Source organism: Neovison vison, chromosome 3 (genome assembly GCF_020171115.1).
Source record: "Neovison vison isolate M4711 chromosome 3, ASM_NN_V1, whole genome shotgun sequence".
In the NCBI taxonomy this organism is placed as follows: Eukaryota; Metazoa; Chordata; class Mammalia; order Carnivora; family Mustelidae; genus Neogale; species Neogale vison.
This window is the reverse complement of record NC_058093.1, coordinates 57,429,092-57,455,042: the sequence shown is the minus strand read 5'-3', so window position 1 is coordinate 57,455,042 and position 25,951 is coordinate 57,429,092. Positions and strand designations below refer to the sequence as shown.

The 25,951-nt window shown below is 36.2% G+C and overlaps 1 protein-coding gene across 1 annotated transcript in view; it reads left to right on the top strand.

The window, feature by feature from the left end:
• Positions 1-11,969, top strand: part of PLA2R1 (phospholipase A2 receptor 1) — a 108,042-nt gene extending 96,073 nt beyond the window's left edge. The window contains exons 24-30 of the mRNA XM_044242175.1: positions 1,995-2,233; positions 3,821-3,989; positions 5,392-5,532; positions 6,061-6,177; positions 7,307-7,483; positions 10,797-10,829; positions 10,951-11,969. Of these exons, the coding sequence (XP_044098110.1) occupies positions 1,995-2,233; positions 3,821-3,989; positions 5,392-5,532; positions 6,061-6,177; positions 7,307-7,483; positions 10,797-10,829; positions 10,951-11,165 (1,091 nt within the window). The 3' untranslated portion in view covers positions 11,166-11,969. The remainder of the gene's footprint in view (positions 1-1,994; positions 2,234-3,820; positions 3,990-5,391; positions 5,533-6,060; positions 6,178-7,306; positions 7,484-10,796; positions 10,830-10,950) is intronic.
• The last annotated feature ends 13,982 nt before the right edge of the window (positions 11,970-25,951 follow it).

Here is a 25,951-nt window from a genome sequence, read left to right as displayed (position 1 = left end):
GTATTATTTAATTACACAAATTTTTCTGGCCTACAATAAATGCCCAAATTCTGCTCTGCTTCTTTATTTGCCATATAAATATGTGCTTACATTGGACTTATAGCCTAAAGTCTAACTGCCTGAAAGATAAATATTTCCACATAACAGGGAGAAAAGGACAAAGTCAAGAGCCTCAATCTGGGACTTGGTTTCCAATAGATATTTCTTTTTTAGGTCAATGGATGGCAAAATTATGTTGCTCAAAATCACTATGTCTTAAAGTTTGATGAAATCAATTACAATGAGAGAATTTTATATGTGTGAAAATACAGAGACATAATGGGGGAAACAGTTGAATTGGTATTTAGGCCACATATATGAAAACCTTCAGTTACCTTAATCGTACTAATTATTATCATTTTTAAAAAATCTACTATGGTATTATACTGGGTTTTTAAACATTTTTATTTTTTAAGATTTTATTTATTTGTCAGAGAGAGAGAGAGAGAGCACAAGCAGTGGCCCGGCAGGCAGAGGAAGAAGCAAACTCCTCACTGAGCAAGGATCCCAGTGCGGGACTCGATTCCAGGACCCTGAGATCATGACCTAAGCTGAAGGCAGCCAGTTAACCAACTGAGACACCCAGCACATCCCTATACTATACTGGGTTAAAAAAATAATAATTTTAGACTTGGTACCTAGGCTGGCAAACAGACCTCTAGTAAAGAATAAACAGGTATAAACATGTACTCCACAATTTGGTTGGCAAATAGGTTAATTTTACTTTGGTTTCATAAAACGTACTACTATTATGTTGAGGTCACATTTTCAGGTAAAAGTCAAATTCCCATTTTGCCATTTTTACTTGGCATAAAGAATCAACATTTACTGAGCACCTGTTGTGTTCCAGGTACTATACTCCAAATACTGAGTTCCAATAAGTGCCCTGTATGGTTATCTCTGAATTCTATCCACACCCCTCTAAGGAAGGACTTATTTGTCTCTTACGGAACAGAAATTTGAGATTCAGAGGGATGACATTTCTTCCCAAGGTCACTTAGCCCTGTGTAGTCAGAACTAGCATTGATTTTCAGGTCTTCCATCCCATCCACACCTCATCATGCTCTTTTTCAACCCCAAATGTAATAAAACCAGCTGGGAAATATCCCAGCTACCTTGGGTCAGCAGTTCAGAAACACTTACCTTGTTTTTCTGTTTAGGATTTTCTAAAACTAGCCTATCCTTGTACATAATATAGTATAGAACAAAAAGACAAGTCCACATATTAAAGAGGAAATACCTTGCATGTAAAAACACAGGCTTCACTGTCACATAATCTGTCACTCATGAAAAAGAAAGCATTACTGATCACGTCTGGGGAAACCTTGCCTTCTAATTTGTAAATCTTGACTCTGACAGGTGACATATTAATAGTAAGTCTTTATAGAACTGTGTATATTTTAAGTGTTTATTAATGTAATTTTTAAACTTATTTTTAGAATTTATACATGTAAACATTAAACATGATAACAACTATCATGCAATCTCAAACTTAATAAATGGTGGTATTTGATAATATATACTTGTAAAATTATATTTGCAACATTGTATATGATGACATAATATATGTCAGTATTCTCTTAGTAAGTATTAAGTTCTGCCAGAGCAGTATGTGTTAGGCTGGTGTAGGCAGTGGGATAAAACCTGCCTAAGGAGATCAGTTCCATCAAAAAGTGGTCAGTTTAAAAAGCGACAATAAAAAAATAGGAGATCTAGAAATGGTTAACTATATGTGTATACTTTTAAAACCACTCATGCATTAAATTTCCTAACTGTTCTCATTCTTAAGCATCACCTATGCTTTCAGGTATTATCCTCATTTTGAAATAGTTCTGGGAAGGAAAACTCTGATATTAACCACAGAATGGGCCATTATGACAGGGATCCAAACTAAGCTTTGCCTCCCCCCTTTTTCAAACAGATGCTAAAATTGACTTCTGTTGTTCTTGTTCTAGATACCTCTGGACACAGTGTAAATACATCTGATATGTATCCAGTGCCCAATATCTTGGAATATGGGAACAGAACTTATAAAATAATTAATGCAAATATAACTTGGTATACAGCAATAAAAACCTGCCTAATGCATGGAGCAGAATTGGCCAGCATTACAGATCAGTATCACCAGTCCTTCCTCACTGTTATCCTCAACAGGATAGGACATGCCCATTGGATTGGACTATTCACTGCAGATGTAGGTATCTTAAATTCCTTGGAACATCCCTGCATAAGTAAGTTTCATATCTGCTTCCTTGTCATATGGCCACTAAAATTGACACCAAAAAAATTCCCAGAAACTATAGTAAATGTAATATTTAAGTAATCAGTTTATAGAATAACTACTGGCCAACCTTATGAAGAACCCATGACTACAAATTATAGGTATACACCTTTTTAAGAGTTTACATCCACTTGCCTAATTTCTGGGAATTAATGCCCTTCAAAGGTTCTCTGAAAATTTCTGAGCATCTGGGGATCCTGCCTCATGTGGGCAATGGAACACATCTTAAACTCAAGTACCTGCATTTGAGTAATTTGTTGCATTTAAGAAATCCCCAAGAAAAATGGATCATGCTTCCTGCCTAGAAATGTGATTATTAATTAATTCAGTACCCCCTTGGAATTTAACATGTAGGTTTTCTCTCCCTCTCGGGATGTATTTTGGAAAGGAGGACATTTTTAGTTTTTTCCTTTTTTTTAAGTAAAAGTATTATGTGCTCAAAGTAGTGAAAAGTAAAATCTATCTATTCTATCCCAACCTCTGGTTCTACTCCACAAAGAGAATCACTTGTAAACAGTTTCTTATGCATAATTTAGAAATTTTCTACATATGCACATATATATATAAAAGGAATGAATATCTATATCATTTTTTAAGTAAAAATGAGGTCATACTACATGTTCTGTCCTTAAACTTGCTTTTGGTTTAATATACCTGGTACAGCTTTCCAAGCAAGCACATAAAAATCTAACACATTCTTTGGGATATACCGTAAGGATATACCGTATATATACATTAGGATATACCGTATTATTCTCCCTGAATAGAAATTTGGGATTTTTTTGCAGTTTTTCACAACTAAAATAATACAAACATTTTTGTGCAAGTTGGATAAATTTCTAGAAGTGAAATTGCTAAGCACATTTTAAATTTTAAGAGATAGTGCCATATTGCCCACCAAAAGTTTGTATTGACTTACATGCCAACAACTATGATGTCATTTTTTCATATCCTTATCAATACTAGGTGTCGTCAAAATTTTAATCCTTGCAATGGGGATAGGCAAGAGAATGATATTTTACAGTTGTTTATTGTATTTTTGCATAATAGAATGTTTTAACTTCATTTAGTCACTTTTGCATTATGGCCTCTGGACTTTGTATTGGACTTGAAAAGACTTTCCCCACACCAAAAGGATAAAATATTTAGCCAAGTTCTTTTAGGCACTTATGTTTTCAATTTCATGTGTGCATCTTTGATCAACCTGTAATTTGTTTTGGTGTCAACAACAAGATATTGATCAACTTCACTCCGATTGCTTACTGGAAAGTTATTGTGGTAGGGAACCAAGGATTCCCAAAGCCAAAAACAATATTGTTATGACAGATAATTCTATTTCTTTTTGTCAGGCCATATTCACAAGCTGTCCTAGACCCCCTGAAAAAGAAGTCTAGATGTGGAAATATAAATGTATGTTTGAAGTAAGGGCTGCTCAAACAGCTGTGGGCAAAGCCACCAGCAGTCCTAGCAAGGAAATGATGGCTCCATTTCCCTCCACAGAATGGTCTTAATTTTGACTGGTCTGATGGATCCAAATCTTCCTTCACTTTTTGGAAAGATGATGAGTCAGCCATCTTGGGTGACTGTGTTTTTGCTGACACCAATGGGCGCTGGAGTAGCACAGCCTGTGAGTCATTTCTTCAAGGAGCAATTTGTCATGTACCTACTGGTAGGTTCAATTCTATTCAACTCAACAAAAGACATACTGGGAACCTACTGTGTGCAAGGCACTGTGCTAAGCAGGAGCTATGAATAAGAAGTATCTGCCCTCAAGAAGCCTCTGTCTGGTCTGTTAGTTGATGTTCAGACACATAACTATTATACCAGGCAGGGCTACCAAATGATGGAAAAGAGGTAGCAAGTGTTGTGGGGGTTAGCAGGACAGAGAACACATCTTACCCACTTGAGAATAAGTAGAAAGACTTCTTGAATGACATTACTATGGGGACTGGCCTTGAAGAATAGATGGATGGTAGTCAGACAATGATGGGACATGGAGAGGCATTCTGAACAGGAAAGTTTGGGCAAAGACATGGAAGGAAGAAAGGATTGGACATGTATAAAGCAAAGCTGGTGTTGTGATTTGGCTGCATGAAGGGTACCTGTAAGGAGAGATGAGAAATCAGGCTGGAAACCTGCATTAAGAGCATGTATGAAGGAAAAGGTAACTCTGCTTCTAAAACACCATAAAAGTTATCCTTCCCTTTTCATTAGTCTTGCATTTATTGAGTACTTAAGAAGTGTCGGGCACTAGCTCATTTAAACTGCTTGTGTAGGGACACACTGGTTGGATCAGTTAGTAGAGCATGCAACTCTTAATCTCAGGGTCAGGAGTTTGAGTCCCATGTTGGGGATAGAGATTACTTAGAAGAAAAAAAAATTTATTAAATTTCTCATGTAAGAAAGATGTTGTTGTTAGCTCTCTCTTTATAGATAAAGAAACCAAAGTGTGAGGAGGATAGGTAACATGCCAACAGTCATGTGCAATTAGGATTTCAGCATGGATTTGACTCTCATGCTTGACCACTAAAGCAATGTCCACCTGAATTTTCCCTTAGTTATGTATGATGTTTTATTATGCTATGTTATTTTCCTGAATGCATTATTTTCCCTCATAGGTTGATTGGCAGGTAATGATTTGCTAAATCTATAATATTCAGCACTGCACAGAACACATTTTGTACATTTGGAAGTGCCTCTTACTGACTTCATTCAGTTTCCAGTATTTCTATGAATCACATCCCCCAGTTTTTCCAACTTTCGGATATCCTTTAGGATACCAATTATAAACACAAAAGACAGCCACCCTCACCCATGCTGCACCCAAACTAAGGCTAAGAAGTATGCCTTCATATACCCTGTTTGTGTAGGTAAAGATTATTTCTGCCAGAAATGCTACCAACCAGTCTTGCTTTTATAATCATTTATATTAAACCCACTCTTTCTGAGTATTATCATGAAAATCTCATTACACATATTTATCTTAGTCTGTCATAGAATTTAATGCAATGTTTATCTTAATAAATGAACCCAATCACCACCCTAAAATCATAACTGATTTTTGTTCATAGAAACAAAACCATTTGGACACCCAGAGTTGTGCTCAGAAACATCTATTCCCTGGATAAAATTCAAAAGTAATTGCTACAGTTTTTCTACAGTCCTAAACAGTATGAGTTTTGAGGCTGCTCATGAATTTTGCAAAAAGGAAGGTAATTCTTTTGTGATGGTAAAATGCTTTCAATGCATTCCTTCTTGACATTTCAGTAAACAATGTGGTTTTCTTCATTTGTCTGACTATTTAGTGACTTTAGGAACAACAAAAAAATTGAAAAAATAAATACTATTGAATTTGCTTGTTTGGGGATGGTTTATCTATGAAATTCAATGTCCAGGACAGAATTTTAAAACCTAAGATGATGTTTCAGAATACTACACTTTCCCAAGAAAATGTTCCTTTTGAATGCATTTGAATTATAAATTTTTTAAGTTTCCTAAAATTAACATTCTATGCTTTGACTTCTTATGTACAACCTTGTGTCTTTTAGTAAATGTGGCATAACTTTTAAATTTTTAATCAAAAATCACTTATTTACAACAGAAATTTTCACTCTGCAAAGACTGAACTTTACAAATTATGATATAGGAGACATTTTTTAACTGTATTTTTAAACTGTATTTTTAACAGTATTACACATAAACACAAATGCTTGCTTATATATTGCTTATCTCTTTTGTAGGGTCTAATCTTTTAACAATCAAGGATGAGGATGAAAATTCATTTCTCCTAGAAGAGCTTTTTGCTTTTGGTTCTTCTGTCCAGATGGTTTGGTTGAATGCTCAGTTTGATGGTGATAGTAAGTGATTTTGGTAGAGAAAAGGAGAGGGCATAAATAAATACATGGTGGGTGGTCAAGGTTGATGAAAATGGCAACTGGAAACTAGAAAGCTCCTCTTGGAAACAATAGCATGAATCCTAAAGCTATTTCTTCCAAAGACAATATTGCCAACCCTTTGCTATATACCCTTGGGTCTTTTGAAATAATCCCAGAATACTAAAAATGAAAACAAGCAAACAATAAGTTTATCTTACACTTATCTTCACATCATGAAGATTCTTGGATGGAAACTTGTGTTCACAGACTTGGTCAGAGACAATAAAACCCTGTTTATTTGAAAATACCCAGATTATTCCTCAATGTTATAAAAGCACAACAGAGTTATAGAAGTGTTTCAGGAATAAATTGTGCCATTAGAATTACTTGATTCTCATAAAAACCAGGGTTTGTGATCAAATGAGAGCATGACCTTCTTCTCTCTATGTAATTGATGGTTGTTTAAAGTATTTGTAAAGAAAATTATCTTAATTGGTATGGAGAACTTATTACAGTGGTATACCAAGGGGGAGGGTCCACTCTGATAAGGAGGAGTGTTTCAACCACAGACATTGTTTAGAATTTCTAGTCCACTGTGATAATAAAAAGATGACCAACTTTAAGTTCCTTTTATTGTTGGTTTTAAATCCTTTCAGACAATGCACCCCCATTATTGCTTACACATGGATGGACTCATTGCCCCCATCCTTCAGTACCCCAGTGGCTTGCTTTTTAAAGAAATTCACTGTAAAATTATTTTAGAAAGTGAGCTATTTTGCAATGATATAGGAGTTAGGACTGAAAATGATTTCTTTAAAGTGATTATAATGATAGGGAATATTTTAAAATCAAACTGTTACATTTAGAAAGATGATATTCTAAATGAACTAAATTAGAACAATATATCTAAAATAAATAGAAAGCTGTTCATAAGGGAACTTTACTAATACCTGCCTGTGACATTGAGTTCATGACTGTACCTAAGAGTTGCATGCATCAGATAAAGAGACAATCTCATTAACTGAGGAGCAGCTTTTTATGGCTCACTCTAGTTTTAGTATATTTGATCATTGTACATATAATTCGTAGTAAGTCAACAATTTTTCCACAGATGAAACCATAAAGTGGTTTGATGGAACTCCCACAGATCAGTCAAACTGGGGCATTCGGAAACCCGAGATGGATCATGTCAAACCCCATCTGTGCATTGCCCTAAGGATCGCTGAAGGAGTATGGCAGTTATCCCCATGTCAAGAAAAAAAAGGATTTATATGCAAAATGGAAGCAGGTGGGTAAAGCCAGAGGGTAATTCTTCATTTTGATTCTACCCTGACTAATGTTGACCCACCTCTGTAGCGTTTAAAGCTTTGAATATCCAAGTGTTCAGGGAGTATTCAGATAGAGTCTAACATTATCATCTTGTTCAACATCAAACAAGTCAGAGGGCATTTCAGCTCCTTGTTTCTCTAATACGAAGGAAAAAAAAAAATCATTATAAAGACGATGACTTTCCAGTGTCACCCTTGCTGTTAATGGGCAAAAAAAAAAGCAGTTTAACCTCAAAAAAAAAAAAAAATGGAACTAGCAGTGTTAACCAACATCCCTTATTCTGGCAACCAGTACTCGGAAATTTTAAGATTAATCTTTGGTCCCAGAAAAAATAATCTAGGCTTAGGTATTCCTGTTGTAGGTAAGTACAACAACAAAAGTCATATTTTAACTTTGTCTTGAGCTACATAGTTTGCGGTGATAAAAAGAAATAATAATTTTAGAAATCTAAGCCAGAAAATTCTAGTCAGTTGCAAACAATACAGAGATTTCTAAGATAGGATGTTAACAATGATCATTAACAGTAGAAATGTGTTTTTAATAATAATCACGTTTCTAGATACTCGTATTGCAGAGGAGGAGGAATTGGTGTGGTCCCGGCTGCTGGTGAAGGTTTCCGAGAAGAGATAAGGTTTTAGAATCCCAAGAGATAAAGAGAATAGAGAAGGGAAGGCATATTTGACAAAATCCCAGTATGACTGAAGGCAGCAGTTGAGAATGAGCATAGATAGAGTCAAGGGCTCACATTGGGTGGTGATGGGAATAAAACTGGGCAGTAATGTAGGATCCATTCACAGAGAGCACCAGTCTCAAAAGATGAACTTGATGGGGAAGAAGACACAGAACCCCTATGTGCTCTGTAGACACATGCAGTGGAATCACACTCATCCAGATGTAAAGGGAGGCAGTTGTAATTTGAGCAATAGAACTAGGAACACGAGGAAGGAAAAATCATCAGGTTTCTGTGATCTAATTAGACACTGGGGCTGAATGAAGGAGAAAAAAACTGGTAGGTTTGGCACGCGCATTCAAGCCCCAGTAGCCTAGATAGCAATTCTGTGTGGAAAACATGACTGAGCCTAATAACTAGTGTGCCCAAATGATCAATAGCATTTAATTTTAAAACCAAATCAGAAATACCTCATGTCTGTACAGGGCTGTAAATATTCCTATAATATAGAGGACACCTGTTTCATCCCTCACAGCAACTTCCTAGGGCTCTGGAAGAGATATAATATTCCCTTTTTACAGATGAGAAAAGCACTGGGGCTACATCAAGGATCATTTTCCAAATATTCTGACTCTACAGCCTTCTGTATCTGCCCACTGCCTGCATCCAGAGAATAAAAACTCTTTTACAGTCTTTCTTTAAAAAGTATCTTCACACAGACACATAATATATGTTTTCAGTTGTATTATGAAAAAGTGTACAGTATTATGGTTTTGCTGTTGTTGACAATGTTTCAAGTCTGTGAGAGTGAATGGGCAGAAGTACTGCACCTAGGCGCTTCCTCCACTCACAACACCACTGATCTTCCTCTGAGTTATTCTCTACATATTTCTCTGGATCTTTACCTAGATTAGAAATAGCAGAGCTTCATTTATTCTTCTCCTACCCACTTAAGCCCCCATGTTGCATCACCACTTCCTCATATCAGGGAGATCATATGATAGATGTCTTTCTCTGCTTGACTTATTTCGCTAAGCATGATACGCTCTAGTTCCATCTATGTTGTCGCAAATGGCAAGATTTCATTTCTTTTGACGGCTGCATAGTATTCCATTGTGTATATATACCACATCTTCTTTATCCATTCATCTGTTGATGAGCATCTAGGTTCTTTCCATAGTTTGGCTATTGTGGACATTGCTGCTATAAACATTCGGGTGCACGTGCCCCTTTGGATCACTACGTTTGTATCTTTAGGGTAAATACCCAGTAGTGCAATTGCTGGGTCATAGGGCAGTTCTATTTTCAACATTTTGAGGAACCTCCATGCTGTTTTCCAGAGTGGTTGCACCAGCTTGCATTCCCACCAACAGTGTAGGAGGGTTCCCCTTTCTCCACATCCTCGCCAGCATCTGTCATTTCCTGACTTGTTGATTTTAGCCATTCTGACTGGTGTGAGGTGATACCTCATTGTGGTTTTGATTTTTATTTCCCTGATGCTGAGTGATATGGAGCACCTTTACATGTATCTGTTGGCCTTGTTGATGTCTTCTTTGCAGAAATGTCTGTTCATGTCCTCTGCCCATTTCTTGATTGGATTATTTGTTCTTTGGGTGTTGAGTTTGCTAAGTTCTTTATAGATTTTGGACACTAGTCCTTTATCTGATATGTCGTTTGTAAATATCTTCTCCCATTCTGTCAGTTGTCTTTTGATTTTGGGACTGGGAGGGAGACAAACCATAAGTGACTCTTAATCTCATAAAACAAACTGAGGGTTGCTGGGGGGAGGGGGGTTGCAAGAAGGGGGGTGGGGTTATGGACATTGGGGAGGGTATGTGCTTTGGTGAGTGCTGTGAAGTGTGTAAACCTGGCGATTCACAGACCTGTACCCCTGAGGATAAAAATATATGTTTATAAAAAATAAAAAATTTTAAAAAAAGAAAGAAATAGAAGAGCTCAAATTTATAGATAGAGTCTACTTGAAAGAGACACTTTTCTACAGTAGAAAGTCCTCAAACAGGCAACCTCCAATTTTTTAAGTGGAGGAGCTATTATTCATTTCCTGAGATTCTTGAGATTCTTGAGAAAGGTGAGAATGTGATGATTTTAAAATCCTGGCATGGGGCTAAAGAGATTATCATTGCTGGACAAACTCCATTTCAGATCTTAACAAAACTTAGTTCCTTGCATGCAGGGACTATATTTTATTCATATTTTTATTGCAGCACAGTGCTGAGACCAGATGGAAATTTTTCAGCTTAAAAAAAAAAAAAAGCAGGGTATGTGTTTGTGAGCAATAATAATGATTACAATAAATCAGGGGTCAGCAAAATTTTCTTGTAAAGGGCCAGACAGTAAATATTTAAGGCTTTGGGGGCCATATAGTCTCTGTCACGCTGCCATTGTAGCATGAAAGCAGCCACAGACAACACATAAATGGGTGAGTGTGGCTGAGTTCCAACAAAACATTATTTATAAAAACAAGCACCAGATCTGATCCATGAGCCATAGTTTGCTAAGCCCTGCTATAAATAATAACATAATTTTGCTGAATTAAAAGAAAATTTTCATCTCCGTTTTTTTTCTTTTGTTTTTGTTTTAGATATTCATGCAGTAAAGGAGCATTCAGGAAAAGGTAGGTTTGAACCGTACAGAACATTTTGATTTCTCCTAGAAATAATATAGAAAGTAACTATGAGACAGTATCTATCTTAACGCATTGTTATTGAACTTTTCCTTTTTTCATCTTGTCTCAGGACCAAGTCACAGGATTGTACCTCTTGCAGTAGCACTCACACTGATAGTGATTCTGGCACTTTCCACATTTTCCTTCTGCATATACAAGCACAAGAGAGGTGTCTTCAGGAGACTTGCACAGTTTGGGAATCCTTACTACCCTACAACCAACTTCAGCACAGTACATTTGGAAGAAAATATTCTCATTTGTGATCTTGAGAAGACTGACCAGTAACAATGAATTCAGAGATTGCCACAGCCCTAATGATAAGTAAAGACAGGAGTCTCCCCCGCATTTTCCTTTACAGACCAGAGGCCACTATAATTTGAACTGTGTCACTATTTTAATTATTCTTAAACAAATCAGATGGGTGTTGATTTATTCATTTCCCCAAACTGTGATCTATTCTTAAAATGGGGAAATTATACAATGGTTACTAGTCAGAAAACAGGAACTATTAAAAGTAACTCCCTATTGAAGACTCTCAAACCAATGTGAATAATAAGTTTTGTATTACTATATTTCTACTGAAATTTTAAAAGAATTTTCAAACTAATCTGATCTATTCTGACATTTACTCACACTCATTCCGTTAAAAAAGAGAGGAAATGAAACCAATTATAAAACACTATGCTTGTATATAAGATGAAAAGTTAAAGTCATCTGAGAGGTTTCTTGTTTGTTTTTTAAATCAGTCATTTTAACATCAGGGTTTAGAAAACTAATTTCTAAACTTAAAACTCACATGTTCTGGGCTCTAATCTAATATTTAGGGTGATATTTGTTTTTAGTATTTCTGACTTCTCAAACTAAAGAAGAAAAATGACCTGTCTTTAAATAGGAAAGATCTTGGTTAGCAACACACTTGCATAAGCAACTAAATAATGTGGCCTAAAACCTTCAATTAATAAATGATGACTGTGTTTGATATTTTAAAATATAGATAAGCTTTAAAGAATTTATTAAAATTTCACTATCATTAAGACTCATGGTCTTTATTAAAACCAAAGGTATAAAGTAATCCATAACTCTCCTAACAACTGAAAGATATAAAATATAATTTAAATCTAAAGGAGAAAAAATGAAAATGTGAATTCCAGTATCACTAGAACTGCACTAGAAAATATATTGAGAAGTACTAAATAAATGACCCTCCAATTAATCTAGCTACCTTTGCTATATAAACAAATTTATGTGAAAGTATTCTACTTAGTAAACTATGGTTCTTAAGAACCATCTCTGTTTGCATTGGACTAGTCAGTGCAGTTGGTAAATAATGATCAATAGCATGACATTGTCCATAAATGAAATATAACAGATTTGACTTTCCTTCACGAATTTCTCATCATGGAAAAGTGACTTCATAATCAAAATTTTAAAGTTTACTCATTACCTAAATGTTCATTTGCATTCCTATCAAGAACCAAGTGCCATTCTAGAAACTGGATGTATGTATTGGGGTGAGCAAATTAATGAGAACTTGTTTTTATGTCACTTATTTCTTGATGAGAGAAAAGTGAAAGAGATCCAGTAAATTCATAAGTGGAAAATACCAGGTGGTTATGAAAATTAAGTAAGGTCTTGTGATAGAGAGGAACTGGGAAAATCTCAAGGCCTCCCCAGAGTGTGCATTTTTAATTATTACACCCAGCTGCCTTGAAACTAGTGGTCACTAGTCACAAGGTGGAGCTCTGGGAGAAAGTATGAGTGAATCTCTAAGTGAAAAGCCATCACCATTAGAAACAGAATTTGATGAGCATACCCTAAGAAGGGAGTTTTCGTGGCCTGAAACAGTTAATACAGCTTCCAAAAGCTTCCAAAAAGCTTCCAATGCAGCTCTGTGTTCCTGGTGTGTAGCTCACAAACTAGGATAATTTACTTCCATAATTTTTTTTTGAAGTTCATGTTTTAAAAGATATTATATTATGTAGCAGTTATATATTTATAATTCATGAGAATAATTGGCTTGAACTAACCAGGTGGCATAAAAGCCCAATTTAACAATCTGTCAAGTGAAATTAAAGTTCTATTCTTTTTAGTGGTCTTGGTAAAAACTGCTAATCAATTATCCTCCTAGTCAACGTATATTGAAGTGGAAGAGTCACACATAACAGTTTGACAAAGTATGTCTTTAATGAAGTGGTTTTGCAGAAAGAAACTGCTCTGTTTGTCAATGCTCTGTACTTTGCTATTTAGTATTGAGCTACATCTCTGGGGAATCTGTCCCCATGGACAGGATCATGCACTCCTTCCCATTACCTAAATTTCAGAAATAGAAAGTACTGAAATATTATGTTTTATTTATAGATGTGCACTTTAAAAAACTTTTTGCACATCTATTTTTAATCTGAACTAGATTTCATAACTATAGCATAAAAAGCAAAAAAGCATCAGGGTCACAAACTCATCCACACATAATTAATGTGCTCATCTCCAAAAAAAAAAAAAAAATCAGTTATTATCCATGACTCTGGGTAATGGGAAATCTTGGATTTTTCAATTAAAGATATCTTGCGCTTTTCCAATTCTAACAGTATTCTTTCAGTTTAAATGCTTCTTCAGTTGAAAGTTCCACTTCCTCTCAAGGATGGAATAGGTGGTCTCTTTAGATAAACAGATTTTTGGAGTTTCCTATTCCTCCTCAAAATGGTGTTGGATATATGAGAACTTGTGTTGTTGTAATACTGGGGAAGAGAAGGTGATAAGCCACCATAAATGTGTGTTATCTGTGTCCACTGAGGGTAGCTCTCTGGCCCCACTCCTAGGAACTTTGCTGGCATCAGATATGAAGCCTGTAGTTGGGGCAACCTGTAGTCTATTCTCTTTGATTTGGCTCCTTTCTGGCTCTCCCTGTCACTGCCCTACCCCCAATATACTGGCTGTGACTCCCATTCAATTATCTACTTGGACACTCAGTTATACAAGGCCACTTCACCTCTGCAGTAGTGAGACCTATCTAGTATCATCAGCTACTCTATTAGGGAAGGCCAAGTGCTGTAGCAAACAATCCCAAAATCTCAGTGGCTGAACACAGCAAAGGTTTATATCTCAACAGTGGGTTTGCAGTAGGACTTTGCATTCATGGGTCCAAGCATCTCCTATATAGGAGGGCCTCCAACTTAGAAGGCCTTGGGGTCCTCCAATGGACCTCCTACTTCTACCTGACAGAAGCTAACTTGGGACCTATCTTTGATTAAGTATGTAGCTTTCAGGGACTATTGAAATACATTGTTTAAGTTAACAGTCTCCATACTAAGGACACATACCCTGAAGGTACATAAAGATTTCCAAGGGCATGGATATTTTTTAAGGAGCTCAGTTTCCAGACTCTTTAACCTTCATATATATTCTTCCTTAGAACTAACTTTCATGGGAACACATGTGAGATCATAGTGTCATGCTGGTTCTTCTTTTCCACCTCTCTTGTACAAATGTCTATCTCTACCTTAAAACAAAAACAAAAAACCATGGCTTTCACTCCAAATCTTGGTATGATCTTGGGAAAATTCTCCATGGCATCAAACAAATGGAAAAAAATTCAAAGTCATGATGTCAATGAAGCTTCTTTTAGTAAAAGAAATTCTAAAACCAGTGTTGAGCCTCATGTCTTTCCCTGTGTTCATACATTTTTTGATGAAGGATGAAGTGATGAATGAGATACTCCATGTCAGGATATTCTAAGTTAATATGCATTATACAGTGGAACAAGAGAAGTGATAACTACTACTCTTTGTTTAAGACTATCTTGTGCAGCCCCTAACTATTGTCAGAGAAGGTATTTCTGGAGAAATTTCTGGTGAAAGCAAAGGAAGTGTAGATATTGATAAGAACCTGACACCTTACCTTATCCTAATGAAAAGTTTAAGGCAAAGCTCTGTGCTCTATCTGTCTTAGAAGATTTCTAAGTGAAGGTGAGTATTAACATGCTCATTGAATTGAAAACCCGAATCAGATTTTTTTCTGATCATTTACTTGTTTTATTTGGCTTGGGGATTTGACAATGACGATTGGCCTTACCTATTAAGTTTTATGATGAATGTTTTTCATTACCTGAATAAACTAAATTGGCAACTCCAGTGTCATGATTAAAGCAGTTATTAAGATAAATACATTTTAATAGGAAAATGGTATTGACAAAACTATAACAATATATCACTTTTCCCAACATTACTTTGTATATCAGATAAAACAAGAGGTGCCTATGAGTGAAAGAGTAACAGGCATAATTAATACTCATTTGAAAAGTCTTAGTCAAGTCTATTAATTTTACTTCTAGGAAACTGACAAAGTAAATCATTTTAATGACTGGGTAACAAATCCTTTTGCAACTTGACTGTTTCCAGTTCTTTGCTTTAAGCAAAACTCAAGAAGGACATAATCAAATGATCAGTTGTCAGATGATGAAAAGTGATTTTTAATGTAGAATCACTGTGACTTTGGACACAAATGAGAAAATTCAAGTAATGAAATTACATTGCTAAAACAAACACACTTTCATTCCCATCTACTTATTTATATGAAGAAAGTTTTTACATTAGTCAGGATAGGTTAGGGCATGCTGTAGAAACAAATAAACCCCCTAATGTTAATGGTTCAAAACAAAACTCAAAAATTAATTTTTTTGGCCATGCAAAGCCTGATATGGTTCCATTGGTTCTTCAGGGGAGTTCACATCCAAACAATAACTCCTAGATCTAGGCTGCATGTCCCTACCTCAGGAATATGGGGTTTTCAGTGATACTATGGCACAAAAAAGGAGTAGAGAACTCAAGTTTCTGCATCTTTAAGTGGCACTTCCACTCACATATCATTGGCCAGACTAGTCACATGGTCCAACCTAACTGCAGAAAGTCTGAGAGGTCTTTCAGTGTGCTCAGGAAAGAGAAGATAACCAACTACAACGAGCACCAGCAATTTCTACCAGAGTTTCTTGGCATGTACAGTTGAGTATAATAATAATAGAAATCATGTTAAATCCTGACTCATTATTTTAAATTAATTTTAAATTAATATTAATTAATTTTATCTGTGATACATCCATTTCATTAAGAGATACATTATAACATTTTAGTCTGATATAGACTATTATTTATGTTGTTCTGATCAACTCTGTACTAATAAAAATTGAAGTGATAGCTCAATATAGAAGAAAATGTATGATACTTAAAGCCTATGTTCACAGAGAATTTTAAAAATAATTTTAATTTATATTCATATTTTTTACTATAGGTTAACATGACAAGGTGATGAATAAAATATTTTCAAGATTATAAGTATATTACATTGGGATAAAATTCTGTGGGTAGATTGGAATGGAAATACAAGACTAAGGAAAAAAACAATGCAAAATCTCTGACTGCCAAGAGTTTTTGTGTATTTCTATTTTTAAGTAGATTATGATGGAATTCAAGTTGTTAAGGTATCTCCAATCAAAGGAACTAGGGCTCCCTGGAGAAGTGGCTGATTCCAGTTCTGGGGCAGGAAAAACGCAGGATAAAAGTGGATTATCTTGTGGTCCCAGAAAGTCAAAAATTGATCCCCAAAAGATGAGGTCATGTCCAAGGAACACAGAAACTAACAATATGGAGTTCCCAATGGCCAACATTTGAACAATTTGAGCAAAAAAATATTGATGGTATTGGATTATAACCCAATAATATGTATAACTATATGTATAAGAATAAATATGTATAAGTCCATATTGATAAAAAATAAACTGAATGGATGAATAAATAAACTGAGGAGAAATAGCAGTTCTTTTCTACAGAAGAATTACAATTAATAAGTGTAAAAGAAATGAGAGAAACAAAAGTCACCATTAGGCAAACACAACAGTAATAATTCATATAGGCAAGATTTACCAGTGGGTGCTAAAATTAGTGGGTGACCGTTTGAGGAGAAACAGGAAATTTGCATAGCCTTAAAGTATCACCCCAAGACAGTAACTAATTATAATAGGAAAGTACTACCTTTACAGTAAAGAAACTGCTTTATTCAAGTGATCAAAGCTAATATGAGTAGTAATTGGCCATACCAGCATCATGTACTCCCTAGTATGATGCCCTCAAAAGGTCACATGACTTCTTTGGTATCCTCTTCAATAAGGCATAATATTAATTTAATAAAAGAAAATACCATACAAATCTAAATTGAGGAACTTCTACAAAATAACTGACCACTTCCAAAGCCCCTACGTCATAAAAGGAATGATGCAAACACAGACATTTGAGGACCACTGCTGTTTGATGTTTCTTCTCTCCTGACCCAAATGAAAAACAAGCAGAATTCATCTTTTCTTCAACCTGCCTAACAGCCCTCCTACCAAAGGTTTTGCACTGACATACATCTTGCTGTCAGCCACATTTACTTGCTTTTTGCTCTTTTTTCTCTACACTCTTTCCTGACCCAGGTCTTGTCAAGATTTCTCATTCTCTTACTCCTGCTTATCCACGACACCTCATGGCTTTGTCATAATGATGAATCTTTCAAAAATGTTATGTCCATCATAATACTCATTGCCAACATTTATAAGACACTTGGACTGTAGTGATTATTTATAATACATGACTGGCATTTCCATTCCCTCTTCCTCCACCCCTCAAAACAGTGATTGAGGGCAGAGATAGGCAAGGCTAACCCCAGGCTGCTGCCTGTTTTTGTAAACAAAGTTATCAGAATGCTGCCATTCTCCTTCATTTTCACACCATGTCTGACCACTTCCAGGATGCAACAGCAGACCTCAGTGGTCGTGACCCAGACTGAATGGCCCATAAAGCTGATGACACTTAACATCCAGCCCTTTAGTCGAAAAGTTTGCTGACCCTGATCTAAAAAATTAAAAACCTAAAACGGGCAATCCAACATACATGGACATGTCGTAGTAGGCACTATTTTATATACGGGCAGTACTTCAACATATTGATAAGCAGTTCTGATCAATAAACGTTTATTGAGAGTCTACTATGGCCCTGGGAGAATCCTAGTCTCTGGTGCTAGAAATCTGAATAAAATTGTGTCTGTTCTCACAGGGTTTCAAGGGTAGAGGAATATGTAAATAATAAGTGCAATACAATGTGATACAAATAATAACAGGAGGAACAGAATCAGAAAAAAATAAAAGGACATTAATTCTGTCAGAGAAGGAGGCTTAATATGGAGAATGATGCCTACTAAATAGAAAATTTTAGATAAAATAGCTTTCTTTGCTATCTTTTTGAGGTTGGAAAAAAGTTTTCAGTTTGGGACTAACAATGAAGAAAAGGCGGACCCAAATTATCGTGTAGTTAACTTTGGAATCCTCAGAAAAAAGATAGTCACAAAAATGGTTGATACTACCTTTATGTTGTGGCTAAATCCATTTACAGCCAACTTGTTTATAGTGATTCCAAGTTATTACAGCAGTGGATTGGAGGAGGCAAGTAAGTATGCAGGGCTGATCACACCACAGCATTCAAAGATTAAATTCTATAAACAATTTTAATTTAAAAATCTATATATCATGTGTTACAGAAACAAAATAACTAACATATACTATGGCTTTCTTATAATTTGTAGGCATAAAGATCATGGCTTACACTAAAAAAAAAACTAAAGCTTTTATAATTGAATATTAGAAATAAACATTTGAAAGTAAAGTCTATTTTAGAAATATTGACTTAGTGGTTTATGGTTCTCAAAAGCCTGACAAAACTTAGGGTATCTTGGATTATTTACAAGAATTTATAGCATTTCGAATTTTATATCTGATTTTACAATTCAATATAAATTGACTGAAAACTCAGATTCGTTCATTTTTTATGTTGTTAAACTTGAAGTACAATAGTGCATGTGGTCAAAAAAAATTCAGCTAGAGGAAGAGGGGTAGGGAGAGGATGGTTGGGTTATGGACACTGGGGAGGGTATGTGCTATGGTGAGTGCTGTGAAGTGTGTAAACCTAGCAATTCACAGGCCTGTACCCCTGGGGCTAAAAATACATTATATGTTTATAAAATTTTTTTTTAAAAATCAGCTATAACCCCTATGTTTATTGCAATATTATTTACAATAATTAAACTAGGGAAACAGCCTAAGTATCCAGGAATACATGAATGCATTAAAATGTGGTATATATGCACACTGGAATATTACTTAGCCATAAAAAAGAATAACATCTTGCAATTTGCAACAACATGGATGGATCTAGAGAATATTACATTAAGTGAAATAAATCAGAGAAAAACAAATATCATATGATTTCACTCATGTGGAATTTAAGATACAAAATGAAGGGGCGCCTGGGTGGCTCAGTGGGTTAAGCCTCTGCCTTCGGCTCAGGTCATGATCCCAGGGTCCTGGGATCGAGCCCCGCATCGGGCTCTCTACTTGGCAGGGAGCCTGCTTCCTCCTCTCTCTCTCTCTGCCTGCCTCTCTGCCTACTTGTGATCTCTCTGTCAAATAAATAAATAAAATCTTAAAAAAAAATGAAGAAAAAAGAAACAAATCAAAAACCAGATGCTTAATTATAGAGAATTAATGATTGCCAGAGGGGAGGCAGGTGGGGGATGGGTGAAAAGGTGAATGGGATTAAAAGTACACATATACTGAAGAGTCCTGAGTAACTGGTTAGAATTGCTCAATCATTATATTGTATACCTGAAATGAATATAATAGTGTATGTTAACTACACTGGAATTAAAACTTTTAAAAATACAAAAAGGAAAAATTTTCAGCTGTAATATTCAGGTCTACATAAATGGCCAATATTTTAGGTATACTTATAAATACATTGAACCATATGTTTCATGTAAGTCAATTCCATTATTGCTGTTACATTTTAAATTTCAAAGAGAAAAATCAACAACTGTGCCTAAATCTGAAATGCTAGATTAAAAATTGCAAATCTACATGTGCTTATAATTCTTAATAAAGAATTGTAATTGCAGAAGAAAATCCATAACTAAAACCACAAAATGAGTCCCATGTATACTAGTGACCTTCTTTACTCAGAGTTAATTAACACAAGCACTTGCTTCTTGCGGAGCACTTTACTGTGATTTAGAACAAATTAAGGGGAAAAAAATCACTCAAGTGCTGTTTTCTTCACACCATGAAGTGAGCATGGTGGGCCAAAGTTAACTCATTTAAAATACTGTCATCCATGTCTTGTAATTATGAGTAGCAATACCATTTTTTTGCAAAAAAATAAAAATCCTGATCCATGCTATTTTCAATTTGTTTCAGCTTCTATTTAATAATGGAAATTGATTTTAAAAATGAATATTAAGTGTCCTTTTCAGTCCCTCCCATTAAGTGTCTCATTTACATTAAATTCAAGCTTTATATATTTTCTTAGGCATTCTTCAAATAAATATACTTTGAATTTAATATGGTATGCTACTAAAGGACTTATTTTAAAGGATATTTTCTCTTGCCCCTCCCCTAACCCTAAAATTGTAACTTTATTATTGTTTCCACATGGCATTTTGTGAATTAACTTGAACTTCTTAAGACCCAACTTATGAGGTCATGTCCCAAGGAGGTTATTTAAAATTTACTTTTACCTGCTTAGAGAGGAAGCCGGTAGGAGCTGGAAACCCAACTCAGAGACATAGGAATCAGTGGGACTCCTGCCCACTGATTTTGAGGGGAGAGTGAGAGTTTGAGGGGAGAGTAAGACCTAGAGCCAGAAGGAAGAACCAGGAAATACTCACTAAAAGGGTAGGCAGGAGCAAGGACTTAAAAGGAAACATTACATTGCTGTCACCAAGGACTTTGGAGTTCTTGATTCAAAATGCAGTTCTGGGGAGACTATGAGAAATCTGTTCAAGAATGAGGATGTTTGGAAAGATATATGCACTGCTATGTTTATTGCAGTATTATTTACAATAGCCAAATTATGGAAATACCCATCAATTGAAGAATAGATAAAGAAGATGTGGTATACACACACACACACACACACACACACACACACACACACACACAGGAATATTACTGAGCCATAAAAAGGAATGAAATCTTGCATTTGCAACAACATGGATAGATCTAGAGAGTACAATCGAACTGAAATAAGTCAGTCAGAGAAAGACAAATACCATATGATTTCACTCATGTGTGGAATTTAAGAAACAGAGAGAGAGAGAGAGAGATTTAAAACAAAAACAAGGGGCACCTGGGTGACTCAGTGGGTTAAGCCTCTGCCTTTGGCTCAGGTCATGATATCAGGGTCCTGGGATTAAGCCCTGCCTGTATCCGGCTCTCTGCTCAGCAGGGAGCCTGCTTCCTCCTCTCTCTGCCTTCCTCTCTGCCTACTTGTGATCTCTCTCTCCATCAAATAAATAGATGAAATCTTTAAATAAAAAAACAACAACAAATAAATAAATAAAACAAAAACAAAAACAAAAACAGAGTCTTAAGTGTAGAGCACAAACTGATGGTTACCAGAAGGGAGGCGGGTGAAATAGGTGACAGGATGAAGAGTACACTTCTTCATGATGAACACTGAGTAATGGATAGAATTCTTGAATCATGATATTGTGCACCTGAAATTAATATAATGCTGTATGCTAATTGGAATTTAATTAACTGGAATTAATTTTTTTAAAAAGAATTAACATGTCTAAATAAATATAGTGTTTACCCAGGCCATAGGTACACATAGTCCTTAAGCAAAAGCTTATCTGATGGGACAAGAGATTGTTTTACCTCTGTTTTCCTCTAGATGACACCTCAAAGTGCGAAGGAAAACCAGTGCCACTCACACTGCCCAACACGGGGTACCTCGGAATGAACTGGTGCCTCTTGGCCACGGGGAAGGATAGGAGAGCTAGTAACATTGTTACTCACAATAGAAACTCCAAGTCGATACTATGACTTACACTTCCAAAGGGAAGTTTAGAGAGAAAAGAGAAATATCGAGCAGGAAGGCCTACTTGCTTATGTATTGCTTTAGAAGATAATCTGTAATTTAATTGCATATTAATAAGTAAATATAATGTTACACTTTAATAATAAACTACATTTGTTAAGAAGTGTACTTTCATGGATGTCAGCCATCATAATCATCCTACTGTTGTTATTCCTCATACTGCATTGGAAGCACTTTCATCTGAACTCAGGTGGGACTCAGGGAATCAAAAATATCAGTTACAGCAAGGAACCATAGGAATTGATAGATGCATACTTAGTGTAAACATTTTATTTTCTGCCTCTCTGCCTACTTGTGATTTCTGTCTGTCAAATAAATAAATAAAATCTTTTAAAAAAACATTTTATTTTCTATTAGGATACATGAAGACACATTTTTCACAGATTTTTTGGTATATGGACAGTATCATTCATTTTAATATGGCTTCCTGTTGGCCTCATGCATAAAGCATACCCATAGGGTTTTGTCCACAATCTCCAGTTTCAGTGTCCTCAGTGCAGTGCAAATTTAAAGATAGCTGTAGGCCAATCTAAGTGCAAAGCCCTAAATTTTTATAACTTTCACAATATTTATAGGTGTCTTGCTCAATAACACAATTACCTATTCGCCTCCTGTATTGAATCTTCTCAAAGCTTTTAGCTGAGTTTTCATAATGGAATTTTCTTTTTATACTCATGTTTTATGTTTTTAAATTTATCTAAACTATAAAGTTACAATACCTAGTACCAATTGGCATGATTAAATTTAGGAACAAACACAACCAACTCATGTGAAGCCTATGAAGGAACCAGTAGGAGCAACAGCCTTGACCCCCAACATCCTGCTTGAACAGCACATTTCACAGAGGACTTGGCTGGCCCAGCATGGCAGCCAAAAAGCAGCCAAAAGCAGGCAAAAACTGCTTTTCAGTTATTAGTGTTTAAGGTTTGCAGCAAACACAGGAAGTAAGAATTTCCCTCAGAACTTAACTCTGAAATCCATACAGAATGGATCTGAGCATAAATAAGCAAGTCATTTCAAGAGAGAATATAGCTCCCCAGGTTACCTGAATACACGGTAACTTGATTAGACATGCCTGAGGAAAGAAAGCAAGACCGTTCTGAGGAAAGGAGTAGGGAGGGATATTATTCCCCTGTGGAAGCAGGCTCACAGAAAAACATCCTCAACAGTTTTAGAGGGAAAGTATTGTACAATGTACTTAGTATTAGACAATGTTTATTTCCATTTCCAATGGCAAGGTTCTTGGGGAATGGCCCAAGAATTTTAGGGTTACAAAGTCATCCCTGGGTGAGATGGATATATTATTAAACCATCTTACATTGTGCTATAAGCATAACTTCCTTTATTCCATTTCTATGCCCGAAATCTCTAGTTAGGATTTGGGTCCTCAGTGTAGGCTTGCCAAGTATGGAGAGAATGTCTGATCTCCCAGACTTTGAATATATTAGGTTCTAGGAGAGAGGTTGCCTATTATATAAGAAAATTGCTTGTGTCTGTGATTAAATTCCCATGCATCTAAAAGAAGGTGCTCATTTTGCAAGTACTCATCTGACATTTCTTAATTGTAAATTAACACAATAGCATTGTGATAGCAACTTCAGTCTCCTGTGTGATTTTGTATGGGCAGTGATGGCCCCAGATTGCCACTGTTGGAGGTGCTCTGGTATGGGTGATCTCATTGGGAAGGGGATCTTGACCCAAGGAACTCATCCTGGTGCAAAGATGGAAGAACACGTGTATAGTGCTTACCTGGATGGCAGAACAATCCTAGATTGGCATTACAATCTCTAGCTTGGCTTCTGTGGGTGTTTAGTTAGGGGGAACTAAGGCATTACATTCCTTGGTCCTAAACAATAGTGACTTTCTGTGATTTAAAATTAAGAACCAGGTCCTGGGACACAGTTGCGATCTTCAAGGTCCAACCCATCTCCACTTAGCATCCACTTTCTATGACGACAACTAGGCATATTCCACCAGCTCTCATCCTATTTATTTCCCAGTAGTATTTGAGGATCACAGATTGATGTCATGCATCCTGTTTTTCAGATGACGAAAATGGGCTTAGAAACATTCTTCAATTTGACCACCGAATGATACATGGCTAGTTTGTGGCAAAGTTGGATTCAGAACCTGAACTCATGATTCCTGGTTTCTAGCTTTTGTCGGTAGTTTGTGCTGCCTGCTGTTTGATTAACCCCAGGGCACTATAAGAAAAGTGGAGGTTAGAGAAGTTGAGGGCATGGTAGACAGGACCAAAGAGACCATGCCACTGGACTATGGGCAAATCGGTTTCTCAGCTAACTCAGATAACTTGGAAGGTGAGACATAGTTGCTACTCTGCTTTGGAATCCAAACAGGTCTCTGGAACTGGGAAGGAGCCCCAAGGAGAGCTCTAAAAGTGGAAAGGAGCTGAAGGAAAGGAGTGGAGGAGGGGGAGATAGGAATCCCAGAGGAGCTCTGCAGATCACCTGTCAAACAATTGAAAGCAAAGTTAACCATTTCTTTTTTCTGATGAATATTATGAATGGCAAGACTTCCTCCTGCAGTCCTGAACAGTAGCGAGACTGGGTTGTTTCTGTTTGGTTCCATGTTTCCAAAGACTGATGCATTCTTATTAAAAGCTAGTAAGCTGCATTCAAAACTGATTAAACATATCAAACAAACAGCTCTGAAAGTCACATAACCCTAGGGAAAAAAAGAGAACGTTGACAAAGACTTTTTCATTATTAATGACTGAGAATCAAAAGAATGGGAACTGCAAGACCACGGAGTGTAAATTCTAATAGGTCATATTCATATCTGATATAAATGCAACCTCTTAACATCAGTTCTGTTCCAGTCTTCCATATGTGCTGGATATTCCTCCAAATCCATGCCACGCCTGTCTTCACCCTGCTCTGTGCCTCAGCCTATATCTCTTGGACTTCCTTGCCATCTAGCTTCTGTTGGGTCCAGCTCAATGGGACATTCCAAAAGGAAATTCGAAGGTGAGAAAGAAGAAAGGTTTGAATTTTAATCACCTTGGCTCCCTCTTGGTTTAAAGTAACTTAACAGTGGCCACATTCCTCTACTGAGGCCACAGTTTTCATTGCCTCTCTTCTTCCACAGCTACTGTGTATTCCAGAGCCAGGAACAGCAGAACTGCTTGCTTCTTCAGGCCTCGGGTAGTAACGGCTCCCTGTTGCATGGAGTTCCTGGGTGATTCACTGTCCCTTGTTGCTTCCTTTAACCTTCCCATGCCTTTATAATATAGCTTCTTTGTTAAACTCTCTTCAACTCCACATCTCATGAGCCACTCCTTTCCTGGAAGGCCCTGAAATAGCAAGATTGCAAACATGGGCCATGCTTTTGACATCGGAGTGGCTCACACTTTAGCAGTCTTTTTTCTCCAGCTTTCAATTTCATTTTTGTATGAAGCTTTTCCAAGACAACAACATAAAATTCCAATTAAACACATGTTCAGCCCTACCAAACTCTAAAAGCAAGCATAGTAAATCATTCCCAAGTAAGCCATTCTTGTGCTAAAATAAGAGTGGACACTGTCAAGGGAAAAAGGGTTATTATAAGCCCAAACTGTTAAATTATAATTTCATGACTGAACACAACTGTAATCCATATTATTATTTTAAATTACACTATAAAAAGCAGTCATTTATTGCCTTTCCAAAACATAGTGATAATATATTACCAAATTATCAAGAGTCCTTTATTAAAGCTCTTGAATTTGATTTATAATGCATGATGTAGCTTATCCTTGAGAAAGATCTACTAAAAGGTATACTTAGTCTTAAAGCTAGTGAAATAAAATCTCCCTCTAATCAGCCACCAGAAAGCTTCCGCTTCAATGCTTTGTTGATACTGGTGTCAGCAGGACGTTAAAAGCTTGAAGCTTTTTATGTTTGATCAAATACCAACATTATGCTGAAGCAGAAGTATTAATTCACAGAGTGAAGCTTCCAAAACCTCTACAATTCTCCTTCATCTTTCCAACCCCCATCATAAAGGTCACATCAGATCAGGGAGTTTGGGGACAAAAAAGAGATGGAAGTTTTTGTGGATGTTTGGTATACACAAAACCACTCTAGAACCCAAGAGAAAAACAAGCACTGAAAT